The sequence below is a fragment of the Cyprinus carpio genome, chromosome B18, assembly GCF_018340385.1.
Source record: "Cyprinus carpio isolate SPL01 chromosome B18, ASM1834038v1, whole genome shotgun sequence".
Taxonomy (NCBI): domain Eukaryota; kingdom Metazoa; phylum Chordata; class Actinopteri; order Cypriniformes; family Cyprinidae; genus Cyprinus; species Cyprinus carpio.
Genome location: NC_056614.1, coordinates 13,078,458 through 13,093,605, shown reverse-complemented (window position 1 = coordinate 13,093,605; position 15,148 = coordinate 13,078,458). Strand labels below are relative to the sequence as shown.

The window sequence follows — 15,148 nt, the reverse complement described above, 5'->3', positions numbered from 1 at the left end:
CAGGAAGTGAGCTTCTATAGAGCACTGTCTCCTTTAGTGTCATGGAGTGATTCCTGTGTGGTCATGGCTCAATGTGATTTAAGTGCCAGAATCCCCACCTCCGCTCTCCCTGTCTATTGGCTATAAAGCAAAAGCCTGCTACCAGGGTTGTAGACCTTTCTTTGTCTGTTTGTCATTCTCCCAGTCTGCTTAGTCTGGGATGGAAGAAGTGCTGCAGAAAGAAGGTTGCAGTCGTCTGGCTGATGATGTTTGAAGCTCTGGAGGGTGTTTCTTGAGCGGACGTCTATCCTGTCTATGCTTTTGTCTCCATCTCTGGCCCCATAATCTTCAATAACGCCTCTCAGCTGGTGGCCCCCAGTGATCTGTAATGGCCCTGAGTGGTAATGATGTTTTTCTGGTGGGAGTTGGGATGCCGTTGCCATAGGTGTTTGTTTGTTGGTGTGAATGTGCAGTCATCCTCGTTAAACTGGTCACTTATTACGGCGCTGTATATAAAAAGTAAAGTTGTAAATAAAACATTTAAATACATTTAATTCAGTGGGTTACTTGCCATTTCTTTGTCATTATTTGTGACCCTGGACCATAAAACCAGTCATAAGGGTCTCTTTTTTTTTTTAAATTGAGATTTATACATCATCTGAAAGCTGAATAATAAATGATTTTGACTATCTCTAACACTTCAATTCATCAAATACAGGTTGGCATCATGAATAAATGACAGGCAAAGTATATGGATTTCACCATTATTGTTACTTTTGGCTGTCCTCCTATTTTCCCGGTACTTTCCCGCTGAGTAAAGGAAAGCTAGTCTGCTTCATTTGTGAAGTGTGTTTGTTCGTGTGTTGGAAGTGCAGAGGGAACATTGCATGAGCAGACGCTCAAGAGTGACGCAATGGTAGGGCTCTGACCCATGCTGGATGGTGTGCTTTTGACTACAGAGTGACAGTGATGTGACATACAGCCAAGTATGGTGACCCATACTCAGAACTGGTGGTCTGCATTTAACCCATCCAAAGTGCACACACACAGCAGTGAACACACACACATACCGTGAACACACACCCGGAGCAGTGGGCAGCCATTTATGCTCCGGCGCCCGGGGAGCAGTTGGGGGTTCGGTGCCGTGCTCAAGGGCACCTCAGTAATGGAATTGCCGGCCCGAGACTCGAACCCACAACTTTAGGGTTAGGAGTCAAACTCTCTAACCATTAGGCCATGACTTCCCTGTAAGAGAGCAGCATCACAGACATAAAATCTGTTCCAGAAGGTGAGAAACATAATTATGCTGCCTTCTAAGGGGCCGTTTACATGACAACGTTTTCAGCCAAAAATGGGAAACTTTTTATGCGTTTTGCCTCTTCGTTTACACGACAATGGTGTTTTGGGGACTGAAAACGCATATTTTCATTGAAAACACATATTTTTCTTGAAAACGCCACCATTATCATTTGTGTACCCAAAACAGGAATCTTTGAAAATGAATGCACGTGCGTAGTACGTGTTAGGTATGTAGACATGCACAGTAAGTGTCAATTTTAAAGGCAAGCGCCATGAAAACATACTCAACAATGGCGAAGTGCATATACTGTTGTTGCTGTTCAAGAGTTTGCTAACGCTTCTTCAGCAAAGTGAGGATTTACTTCACCACTATTACAACCAACAGCGGAGACGCATCATATACATCATATAATCATCACTTCCCTGCACGTACTGTTTACTAACAAGGTGACATCGCCAACTACTGGCATGAAATAAGGCGCGAGGAGTGGCAATTTTTTTCATTCTATAAAACTTCCGTACAGAGTCATATGTGTGTTTTGTAGAGTTCCTTAGTGCACTTCAAATCATTCTTTTATGAGGTTCTACGATGTTTAGGATGACCCCTAAGAAGGCAGTTGCCTATGCCATCTATTTTGGAACAAAGTTAATCTTTTAGCTTGAGTTTGGAGATTTTTGCATTTTGCATGTCGCTTGTGTTGGTTACGGTCAATAGTTCTTTTTCTGGATCATCGTGACACTGAATTAAACATAAGCGTCAGTGTTTTGCATGGAAAAGGCACCATGTGGGCAGAGCGCTCGGGCTAATAAAGCCCACCTGTGTGAGTGCGCCTGCGTCTGCCCTCGCTGAAACCCAAGAGGAGATCTTCATACTCGACATCCTGTTCTCCAATTAAAATTAACTCACACCGCCTCTCGCTCCCCCGTGTCTCTGTCATAGTTTCCAGCAGCAATAGAAGGGGGAGGATCGGGGTGACATAAAGTGTAACAGGACCACAGCGATCTACTCAGCCAATGGAGTTCTGAGGGATTGCTTCCACGCTCGTTTTTTCCTCCTCCTTTTCCTCCTCTGTGGCCTTTTCTTTTTGTTTGACGGTCATTCGGCCCTCCCCCATGACCCTCCTGAAGAGGCCCCCTGTTCCTTGTCTGTTTTCCTGGTGTGTGTGTGTGGGTTGGGGGTAGGGTGGCTTACTGGTAGGTGGGTGGGAGAGGGACAGTTTTTGGCAGATCCTTTGATCAGTAAAGCATAAACAAGAGGGAGCTTAGAGAAGAGGGGGTGGTGAAGTGCTGAGTCAGTCACTCTCTTTCTCTCTCTCCTCTTTTTGTTATTCTTGCTCCCTCCCATTCTCATAAGGCAGTGATGGCAGAATAGTGACTAATTGGTGGCAAAGAGAAAGTGACGGCAGAAAAAAATGGTCATCGGTTGTGTTTATGATGGGAAAGGGTCTTGTCAATTCGGTACCGCAAACAAAACTTGTCAGAGTTACAGAATTCATTGATCCGCAAGGTCGAACATCCTCCCAGGCTTTTTTTTTTTTTTGTCCTGTGGTTTCTCTTCCAGTAGACTAGTGGTCAGCCGTCTATCTATCAAGACTAGTGTCCAAACAGCATGGGTTTTTCAATAGCTGCTGCAAATATCAAGAGTTCAGGTTGGCTCATGGACAATACAATTATATTATAATACAATAAATCCAATCCAATAAAAAAAAAAACAAACACCAAAATTCAAAGATTAGTAAGATTTTTTTTTTTTTTTCAAATAAATTAATACTTTTATTAAGAAAAAGATGCATCAAATTGATAAAAAGTGACAGTGAAGACATTTTAATGTTACAAAAGATTTCTATTTCAAATAAATGCTGTTCTTTTGAACTTTGATCAAAGAATCTGATTTCTGAAGGATCACTGACACTGAAAATGATATTGTATATTTACACTGTAATTATATTTCACAATATTACTAGCTTTACTGTATGAACTTATGAACAGTATAGTGAATTTAGACTGGAGGCCGACAAGTGAAATATTATCAAATCTTAAGTTTTCAGTGACAAAAACTGTCTTAAATAGGCAAAGAGAGCAGAGCTGGGTGAAAAGAGAAGCAAGTGAATAGCATTTAGGGTTTTGGGTCGTAGCTTGGTCTGAGCTTTTGTCCAGCAGGTGAAAGCTTTGTAAAACTGGCGCCAGATTGTTAAAGAGCCTGACACTTCAGTGTGTTGGAACAGGCAGCGAGAGAAAGAAACCTCCTGGGAGGAGACCCATGACTGACCCTGCCTGAATGTACAGGCCCTCGCCTGAGAGAGAGAGGGGCCTTTTCCTGTGTTAACTCTACATCTTAATCGAGCAACAAGCCCCGACAAAGCCGTCATTAGAAATGCTTCTACACCGAGTGCTGCAGCCCGTTCTCACTGTAGAATAGACGCAAGTAGTGTTTCACAACCGCCTGTTTTTTCCTGAAGTTAACATAAATCTGCTTCCTTCAGGAGTGTTTTCTTGCAGCAATATTTTGAATTAAAAATCTAATCTGCACTGGCTGTAGTTTCATAGACCTGACAGAACATGCAACGCCTCAATCGCAGGTCTTTTGAGCCGCCCACTCCATCGCTAACACTGCTCGTAAATTGCGTGCTTGTGCCTTCAGGACACCAAAACCATTTTCTTGGAAGACTTTATTTGTTTCGAAGAAAACGTGAAGATTAGCAGCTAGTGTTTTGGAAGGAGATGGGTTGTCAGGTTTGATCTTAAGGAAGCTGCGAGATTAGATCATGAAATGTGCCACGATAGTACGCTAGAAAACATACGAATGTTGGTTTTCAGAGGTAAATAGTTGGCTTCAGGACACTACAACTATTTTCTTTGAAGACTTTATTTGTTTCGAAGAAAATGTGAAGATTAGCAGCTAGTGTTTAGGAAGAAGATTGGTTGTCAGGTTTGATCTCAAGGAATCTGCGAGATTAGATCATGAAATGTGCTGTGATAGTATGCTAGAAAACCTACGAATGTTGGTTTTCGGAGGTAAATAGTTCAGGATTTACTTGTTTCTTTTGGTTGTTCAAATGAAAGTAAGTCTGTTGGGTATTCATGCTGAGATTGAGGTAAAAAAAAACTGCTTAACCTTTAAGTGATAAACTGCAGTGAAAAGAGAACAACATTGCGTCAAGCAGCACTGCTCTCCCTGCCACCCTGCTGTCTAAGATCTGAATAAACAGAAGGGTGTAAGCCTGGCTTCAGTCTCTCCCTTTAGTCTTGTTGATTTGTTTTCCAGTAACCATGTTATTCATCACTGACCTTACACAGTAATCTGTGACTTCATGTGCAGATGACACCGGTTCAGGCAAATCGCATGTAAACCGGGTCGAAGTTCACTCAACAGCCTACTGTTATCCACGCTTCCTCCTCCACAGCAATGTATCAGCAGATCTGACACAAGAGTGGGTGGCAGTTGTAAAGTTTATGAAATTGGCTTTTTTATAAATGTATGTCTCTGTCTCCTCATAGCCATAATGACCAGACGACCACCTGGCAGGATCCACGTAAGGCCCTCCTTCAGATGAACCAGGCCGCCCCGGCCAGCCCAGTGCCTGTGCAGCAGCAGAACATCATGAACCCTGCCTCAGGTCAGCAACTCCAGGCACTCGTTTCATATTAAACACTACACTCTCAGTCCCAGCATTCTTATGGTAATTCTATGGGTGTAGCAGTCTCTGTTTACATCCCACCCAAACCCGCCTCTACTTCAGCAAGCGCAAAAAACCTTATCAGGGCAGACGAATGCAAATGCATGCATGTGAATGGCAGTTGATGATTAGGTAGACATGTCTGGGTTGAGTGACAATAGTGACCTGGGTGTCCAGACTATGAAAGGTTCAACAGGAACTGTTGGAATCAGACAAGACTGGTCCCGTTCAGTGTTTTAAGGTGTTCCCACAGACTTTAATGTCATTCTTTGCAAAGTCGTTTGGTCCTGGAAACTATAGAGTGCAGCAGTTTCTGCACACTTTTTTTGAGCAGCCTTGATTCCGGAAGAATGATCTCCAATTTTTTTTTTTCAAATAGTTACAAGCCAGCTACGAGGTGAATCGCATTACAAACTTCGAATCAAAGCAAAAAACATTTTGCTTTTCGCCATTTTCCTGTGATTGGTGGAGATTTCTCGCCAAAATTCCGTAACCTTGTGAAAATGTTGGATAGAAAAAATTGTGTGGATTATGGCCAAAGATTTCAAAAACGATCATTTCACTTAGTAATGGACAATTTTCTGTACACTGGCTGTTCTCTCTCAGGTCCTCTTCCTGATGGTTGGGAGCAAGCTATTACCTCAGAAGGAGAGATCTACTACATCAATCACAAGAACAAAACCACCTCTTGGCTGGACCCACGACTTGACCCGCGTTACGGTGAGCTTAAAGTCATAAAAGTTCATAATAATAAAAATAGTATCATTATAAATCATACTTTTCATTAAACATTGGTCTCTTAGCATGATAGCGTCGTCACCATTTTATAAAAGAAACAAGCCCCCTGAGTAGTGATGCACTGAAATTTCGGCAACTGAAAATATTCATCGAAATTGTTCAGTGTAGATAAGCTAATAACAATTAAACACGTCTGCATGGTCCACTAAGACCAAAATTGTTACTAGAAGAATTTTTTTTTGGCTGAAGTATCGAGAGGCGGCAGAACTTTACTACAACTGGTTTATCACCCGTGAACACCCTCAGCTGCGTACCGAGTTCAGTTAGCCAAATTTAATGACAGAAATTTTATTTTTGGTTTCTGCTTTTAACTCAATGAGAACTTACATTTTGGTGTATGACTGAACCTGAGCTCCACTTTGGTAAAATAACTGCAACTATCTCTTATTGCTATATTACTATACTGATTACAAACCGAGTATAGATGGCTACTCTCTGCGCTGTGTGTGAATGAAAGTGAGTGAGAGTGTGTTTTTGTGTCACACTATTCGGAGAGTATTCCTGCTTCCTGTGACTCATACTGAGGTTAGCCAAAACTGCTCCACACTCAGGACTCTGCTATGTGATCCCTTTACTCACACACAAACACAAACTAGCTCAAACCGCATCTGATTATGCCTTTCCCTAAACCCCTTGTTCAGATATGCATCCATAATCCATACGCAGAGACAATGAAACATATCTAAGCAGCGGAACTGTCACGTTAATCTAATCATCTGTTTTTTTGCTGTGGAGATAAATGGTTCACCGAAAGGTTGTCAGCCTGAGATGTTTGTCCTTTTTCTACCCCTTTCAGTCCCTCTCTTTAATCTCTTTCTATGAGCACGTAAGGCTCACAAAGAGATGAAGGCTTTTACTTATGTCACTTTGAGTTACTCACGCTTGAAGTGCTTTCCCTTCATCCCAAAAGAGTTTTCCCCAGGGACACTATCTCACTATCTCCTTCATGTATGAACAAGCATGTTCTGCACCATTTTTGACCAAAATCCTCAACTACAAAACTAGTTTCTGTACACCTAACACACAAGTGGCCGTGGGGATAGTGGTAAACAGTCTGTGAATGGCTGGGTCAGGCAGGAGAGAGAGAGAGAAAGAACGAAAGACAAAAAGGGAGGTGGGTCGGCGCTGGTCGGTGAAGCCCTTTGAAGATTTATAAGTGTTCAGCGGACAAGGCTGGTGGGCCCCTGAATTACAGACGTAATGTGAGGGGGGGGACTGCAAGGGGGTAGACGTGGTTAACTCATTCCTTGCCGCAAGTTGAAAATGTTTTTGGGCGTTCCCATGCGGTTTTTATGTAACTGCTTGTGTCGGCATTTATTATGACCTTTGTGTTTGTGTTTTCATCCCTCAGCTCCTCTAAGTGAGGTCCCACCAACTTCAAAAAATGTGTAAGCTCCTCATTGCACCAACTGAACCCCCAAAAAACAATTAAATGTGTTGCTAACCTGACATGTTGTCCCGTCTGGCTCTCCGCTCACCCATTGGAGACACTTGGGTAATTTGAGCAGGGAGTAGAATGGGATTGTACTCCTTTAACAGAGAACTGAAGTCTGGCCATTCTCTCTTTCTGTCTCACCCCCCTTCCCACCCCGCGTGAGGCCCAGCGCAGGCAAAACTGTTCTCAGCTGCACATCTAGACGGACTTGAGTCGGTGCCAGGCCTCTCGATTCTGCAGCCCTGCTCCTAATCTGTTCCAGACCTTTTCAGTCAAAGAGACCCAATGTTAGAGAGAGAGAGAGAGAGAGAGAGAGAGAGAGAGAGAGGAAGGGGGCAGGCGGAGGCAGGGCCATAGAGGGGGAAGGGAAGAGGGAAAAGAAAGGAAGGAATAAGAGAAAAGGGAAGAAAGCCCATTTGATAAACTTATGCCTCCTTCCTAAGAGGTCTGGTCTAAGAGTCCACCACAGGACTTTATGATGTATTTCACACTTTATCTGGCCAGTAGACTCAAAAACAATCATGCAAACTCCATTTTTTTTTTTTTTTTTTTTTTGTGGTGTGTAGTTTTTGAGCACAAAGCATGACTGGAACCTTCGGTTATCGGCCATGTGCTGAGATTTTCATAGTACTTCAGTGCAGGACTTGGCACCTTGTTGGCAAGTGCAGAGTGATGTCATGCTCTTGTGAAGCACTCATCTTTTCCAGAGCTTTGAGCTGACACAAACTCATGAACGGTTGCATAAACACTTCATGACTCCCAAGGCGCTCGCCTTATTGGGAAACAGGATGACGAATGTGACATCAGTGGTTCACATTCAAAGGTGACAGAGTTTATCAGTGCATTCATAGAGTTTGTATTCTGATGTTAGCAGTGCTTCCTCTTGCAGTTACAATGGTTGTTGCTGGGGTGTTCTGTTTTAGGGCGTTGCTATTTGGGTGCTAGCATGTTTTGGGTGGTTGCTTACACCTTTACACCTGGCATTAACATTCAATCAGATAGTATCTGGAACTTTTTTTTTTTTAACCAGATTACATGTACACCTTTTGCTGCATTCATACTATGTCGTAATTACAAGATGACAACACGGGACATTCTGTTTAGGCTTTTCACATCCTCAGACTCAGAACTATGCATTTCTATGTAAACACTATTAACAGCAAAGTGAATTTGTGTAATTTGATTAATCAGAATACAAAAGTAACAGTCATTATGCAAATGCATTATTCATAAACAGTTTATTAAGGGAAACACAATTCATATTTATTTTACTCTGCTAGATTCAGAACTATGGAGCCATGCACATGACATGCAGAAAAAAAAAAGTAAATTGTGTGCACGATTTACTAATTTGTGCCCTCATTATAAGTAAATTGTGCACGCAAAATAATTTGTGCCCTTGTTTTAAGTAAATTGTGCATGCAAAATAATAATTAGTGCCCTTGTTTTATGCAGCAACAGGTTTATGAGAATGTGGAAGCAGAATTATTTCGTGCACACAATTTACTTAAAACGAGAGAACAAATTAGTAAATCGTGTGCACAATTTAGTAAAACGAGGGATAGAATGATTAACATGATTTAATTTCTTATTTTTTTTCCTGCATGTCAGGTGCTGGGCTCCGTATAGAACACTATTGTATGTATTCCATTTATTTTTAGATTATTATTTTATTATTAAGGTATTAGCAATAGCTAATTATAGGAATTATTTATCAGAACTACTAAAGCCACCAACATTTTGAGAGTTTCTTCATGACATTTCAGCAGTCAGGTGGTACAACACATTATATAAAAAAGTTATAATTTTAAATTCTACAGGGAAGTTAATGTTTTGTTGTTGTTGTTGTTGTTGTAGTTGTTGTTTTTTTACAAATCCGAGTATTGTAATTATGGTAATTCAGACATGGTGTGAACACCTTTTGTTCAAATGTGTCTCCAGTGTGATCACAGTGTGAGCCAGTGTGAAAGAAATGAGAGTGAAAAAGATTCCAAGTTTAATCTAGTGAAATAATTGGATAAATGATCAGTTATCTGTGGTTAAATAAGGTGAGCATATTAGAAGAACACAGTGTGTGTGTAAAAAAAAAAAAAGCCAAGGACCTACTAGAAAACACTTTAATGACTCAGTCAGGCTCAGTGATTTGTAACGTAACTGCTATACATATTACTTGAGTAGCTTAGTGTGAATAACGGAAACACATTTGCATTTCTCACTGCAGTAATCACTAATAATAACTGTGAAAGTCTCCCAAGTCTTCATGTATAAATATACCACCTGCTGTTTCTACTTGTAAGTGATACGGCTTCCATCTTGCTTTCAACTGGTTTCCTACTACACTCTAGTCACAGCTGAGTTTCCTCATGCTGGCTTCCGGCAGCTCACAGCTTGCTTTTGTGTGGCCCGCTGAGGTTTATGTATGATAGGATATAGAGGGGCTTTTCTTCTGGACACAGATTGACTCTCTTTCCCTGTCTCCTCTGCTTCATGTGCTTATCTATTAACTGGAAACGCAATTTGAGCACTGCTTTTATACAATAAACCTGTTAAATCGACAGCCAGCAAATATTTACAAAGGCTTCAAAGGTCCAGGCGCTGCGTTTCCCGACGTTTCCCAACACCCCTTCGGTCTCACCTGCTAACAACAGGGAAGCTGCGATTGGCTGGCAGCTTTGCAAGATGGCCTGATTAAGACTTATTACTGGATGAATGTGTTCCAGAGCTAGTGTACGTCAATCAGAGCTTTCATCTTTCTCACTCTCTCTTCTTAATTGTGTTCCTCTGGCACGTTTCCTCCTCCTCCTGCTGGCTCGTAGAAGAACACGTCCGTGGCACGAACTTATGCAACTCTGAGTCATTCCGCCACATGGATAAGACTTGTTTGTGTGTTCTTGTCATCTTCATGCTGTGGTATGGAGTTTCCCAAGTGAGAAGCCCAAAGCAGTCAAGTACAGACTAGTCAGGGAAATCCAGACCTGAGAATCAAGAGTTTTTTTTGTTATGTTCCCGATGCAACAAATCTGGCTGCAAGATATCAGGCTGTTTTAACTGGTCACTCCTACCCTGAGATCAGCCATTACTGCTCCACCATTCAGCTTCAATAGACCCCTATCTATGCGAGATAAGAGTCTTTAAAGAGAAACACACACACACGCACTCCCCCACTAGCACTCATATACATTCCCACACACTCTTCTACGCCTCAGGCAGTGTGGGGGATGGTGGTTGCAGTGTGTGTGTGTGTGTGTGAGGCGTGGTGAGTCTCTGATCTGATTCCCATGGTGAGAAGAGAGCAGAGACTCATTCAGGCCTGAGGTAGAGTAAACACACTCTGATTGAATGGTGATGAGGATAAGCGGGGAAGACGGGGCTCCCTCGCGCATGACAACGCCAGCTCCATCACAGCTTTGTTGTCACCGATGGCCTCAGTACATAAGTAAACAGCCATTTTCATTGGTCCAATTACTGTAACACCCCACCTCCTGTTGTCCAAAACATTTGTTTCTGTGTTTGCGTCTGTGGCGATACACATTGCTCCATTCACTTGCATTGATAGGCCTTTTTATACCCTATATCGTATACATGGCTAATGCTTCTACCCCTTTTAGTGACAGATTTTATGAATGGATATTTTTGATAAGAGATTGAATCTTAGGTGTTTATATAAATTAAACATGAATTTAAAATTAGAACATCCATCTTTGTAAATAAATTTGAATTAATACAAAATTAGTGAAAATAATATATTATTGTTTTAAAGTATAGACTGTGCATGAAGAGCCCAACAGGAAAATCTGAATATTTATTTATAAATCTGAATATATAATGTTATAATTTTGACAATATTAATGTATATAATTGATATGAATATAAACATATACATGTAAAAATGTAAATATTTTCAAAATATATGCTGTATGAGTGTCTTTATATACAGTATACACACATGTAGATGCAAATCTGAATATGTAGTAATTTTCTGAAAGTGATAAATGACTCACTAAATAAATTCAGACTTGTAAGTGCTTATTTGAATTTATAAATGTATATTCAGATTTCATATATAAACACACACATTATGATTAACATCCTGGGTTCTGATTAATATTACATTTCAGTAGGGCTTGTATATACAATATAGTAACAGTATAATGCCAAAAATCTACATATGTGATACTGTATTTTCTAGTGCTAGTATATTTTTTTTTAAATATAAACTATATAATATAACGAATGCTAATCAATAATAGAATGAAGCATCATAACGTAATCGGTTTTGTGTCCTCAGCTATGAACCAGCAGCGAATTTCCCAGAGTGCTCCAGTGAAGCAAGGCTCCCAGTTGCCCTCCAGTCCACAGAGTGCAGTGCTGGGTGGAAACAACCAGATCAGGCTGCAGCAGATCCAGATGGAGAAAGAAAGACTGAGGATCAAACAAGAGCTCCTTCGCCAGAGACCCCAGGTCAGACACACACACACACACCTGTCAGAACATTCTGTCCTCACATAGTCTTCTGCTGCGTAAACGAGCCTGATCTGTGTACTCGGTGTTCAGTTCATGTTGCATATTTTTGTTTGTAATGTACTGTATCGTATAATTGTGTAGGTTGTTTTAACAGATTATTGGCATAAGGTCTGGTCCACCTTGCACCTCAAAGCAACCTGTTGCACTTTGTTTCTCAGTACATATTGTGTAGGGTGGGTAAATCTGAAGTAGAGATACTTGCTGTGTATGTTTTTGTGAGCTATTAAATGAGAGGTTGGAAGATGAGGGGGCAAATGGAGGAGGTTTTGCTCAGCTGCCCCTGCTTTGGAATGTAAACACGGTGTTGACTCAGTGCTGCAGACCCCCCTGCTGGAAAACTAAATAAACAGAGATCTTCAGGGATGATCTTACCGGCTCTAGCTAGAAGCAGCTCACTTAAAAGACCAATAAAGATAGGCCTTCAAATACACTTAAAGGCATTGATATAGTGGCTGAAAATCCTATAATGAATCGCTCAGTCATCATAAAATTGCATTCACAGCCTATTGTAATATTATTGCATATTTCCTACTAAAAACAAAAAAAAATTTAAAACATATGTAAAAGATAAAATTTGGCTAAAAGCTAAATAAACATTTTCATGATTCTAAAACTAATTAAAATAAGAATAAAAATGGGCACTTTTTTAGGTTTAGTTTAATCATTTGGTTTTAAATACAGAATGCATTGTAATTGTTTCAAATTTTATAAGCCACCTGCATTGATATCTAATACCCTTATTTTAATGACATCAGTAAACACACTAAATCTGGCAGCTCAAATATGAAAACTAATAAAAAAATTTTTTTAAAAACAGCTCAGCTAAAATAAACAGATCAAATAAACTGTAAAAATGAATGAAAATAAAATAAATTTAATAAAAAACTAAATTTAAAGATGTCAGTCAAAACAGATGGACATATAATTTCTCTACTGTCTTATCCAATAAAGCATAAAAGCCCACAAAACTTAAAAAAAAAAAAAGTGATTTAATTATTTGCAACAAGATGAGTAAAGCGCTTTAAGAAAGTCAGTAGGGTCAGTGTGAATGTTTTTGTCATGTTGATGTGTTGTAGACTTTTCCGTGGTGACGGCCTGTTGAATTGTCCTTTAATCTGCAAAAGCTGTGACCATATTTAAGTTTTAATTAGTCATAGGAAGTCTGTAATAAAAAGTCGTACCCTAAATTATGTGCAATAAACCCACACCTTCGCAAACCACCAGTTTGAGCTGAGGCAGTAAAATAATCAAGGATGTTGACAGACAATCTTGCACAATCCATTGACAAATGATAACCAGATTTGTAACTCATGACTTGTTGGATGGGAAAGGTTTTTATTTCACTCAAGTGGGTGATAAAGGAAACTAAGCAAAACTTGTAAGTTAAGTTTCCTTTCCCATACCTCACTCAGTGTTTCGCATACGTGTACATAGTTTGAAAGCAAAAACCAGTATAGTTTGTTCTGTCCTTTTTTCTTCAATAGAAAAATATGTATCCGCTCTCATCTCAGTACTTGGAGTAATTCCAAAAAAAATCATTAATTTTGTCTTGCGTTAAGCTTCCGTTCCTGCAAACCCAGTCTGCTCACTTTAATGAATTTCGCACTTTGACACATATTCTTTTGTTTCCGTGTGCATACAGGAGCTCGCCCTGAGAAACCAGCTGCCGACCAGCATGGAGCATGATGGCGGCACTCAAAACCCTGTGTCCTCACCCAGCATGGGACAAGATGCACGTAACATGACCACCAACAGCTCTGATCCGTTCTTGAACAGGTAAGATGCATCAAATGTGCGGGACTGCAGTCATACAAGAAAAAAATCACTTTTGCATTTGCACATGGTAGTATTTACCAGTTAAAAGGCACATAAGGGCAATGAACCTTCCCACAAAGGATGTCTGGCTGCATTGTGTATGTGTGCGATTTTTTTTTTTTTTTTACTTGAGTGACACTCACTGGTGACCCCTGCTGGAGAAGCTGTTGAAAGCAAGTCCGAATTAAGCTGCTTTTGCAGAGAATTGCGTCCTCCAGTGGCGGTCAAGCACATACATCTCTCCTCCTACATGAGAGCAGATAAGGGATTGATGTGAATAACAAGGCAGCCCGTGAGAACATGTGGTCTTGGTCTTAGACAAGGCCGTCCCCCCCTCCCACCTCTGCTGCGCTCACAAAGAGCTCATTCATCCAGCAGCTCTCATGCACTGAAGCCACATTTCATTCACTTAATTAGAAGAAACTTGCAGTATTTTCCTTCATTGTAGCATGTCCTCAGTGCTGAACTGCCTGCGTGCTATTTATAGAGAGACCACCAGCAAAACAACACCTTTTACAATCAAAGGCAGTTCTAAGCAGGCCACTGCGAGTAGGTCAAGCAATTACTAGCGGAATGAGCAATAATTGTTAGCAATTATTCTGGATAAATCTACATAAGTTAAGAGGCAATTGCACTGTTATATTCTTAGCTTGTTTTGCGTTTGGATTGTGGTCAAAAATAAATAATCAGGTGTGTGTTGACCTAATGGCACCGTATATTCTTCCTTTTGTAGACGACATCTGTGTAGTGGATAAATTGTTTTCTAATAATATTTTTTATTTTATATATATTTAAGAAAAATATTTTGTTTATATATTAAATATATTTATATCTAATATAAAATATAATAATATAAAAATATAAATGTATATACATGTAAATAATTTCAAAATATATACTGTATGAGTGTGCATTTGTATATACATAATAAATACACAGTACACATACATATGTTTTGTGTAAACAAAAAAACTTTTATCTTGGATGAGATTAATCATTTGACAACACTAATATATATATATATATATATATATATATATATATATATATATATATATATATATAATATATAACAGTACAGGTCAAAAGTTTGGAAAATTTATATATATATACAGTACAGGTCAAAAGTTTGGAAACATTACTATTTTTAATGTTTTTGAAAGAAGTTCTTCTGCTCATCAAGCCTGCATTTATTTGATCAAAAATAAAGAAAAAACAGTAATATTGTGAAATATTATTACAATTTAAAATAATTGTTTTTAAATTTATTATACTTTAAATTATAATTTATTTCTGTGATGCAAAGCTGAATTTTTAGGATCATTATCACATGATCCTTTAGAAATCATTCTAATATGATGATTCATTATCAAAGTTGGAAACAGTTCTGCTGCTTAATATTTTTTCAGAACATGTGATACTTTTTTAGGATACTTTGAATAAAAAGTAAAAAAAAAAAAAAAAAAAAAAAAGAAGCTATGTTTTTAAAATATAAATATTTTGTAATAACAATATAACTACTGGTCAGTAATTTTTTTTTCTTTCTTTTTTTTAAATAAAATCAATACTTTTATTCCGCAAGGATGTGTTAAATTGATAAAAAGTGATAGTAAAGAAAATA

General features: G+C 39.3%; 1 protein-coding gene across 2 annotated transcripts in view; it reads left to right on the top strand.

Moving 5' to 3' along the window:
- Nucleotides 1-15,148, top strand: part of LOC109073035 (transcriptional coactivator YAP1-like) — a 31,795-nt gene that overhangs the window by 13,612 nt on the left and 3,035 nt on the right. Inside the window, exons 3-6 of one of the 2 annotated variants that reach the window (XM_042743905.1) lie at nt 4,777-4,895; nt 5,562-5,675; nt 11,477-11,649; nt 13,355-13,488. In XM_042743905.1, the coding sequence (XP_042599839.1) occupies nt 4,777-4,895; nt 5,562-5,675; nt 11,477-11,649; nt 13,355-13,488 (540 nt within the window). The remainder of the gene's footprint in view (nt 1-4,776; nt 4,896-5,561; nt 5,676-11,476; nt 11,650-13,354; nt 13,489-15,148) is intronic. The other variant, XM_042743906.1, reaches the window with a different exon arrangement.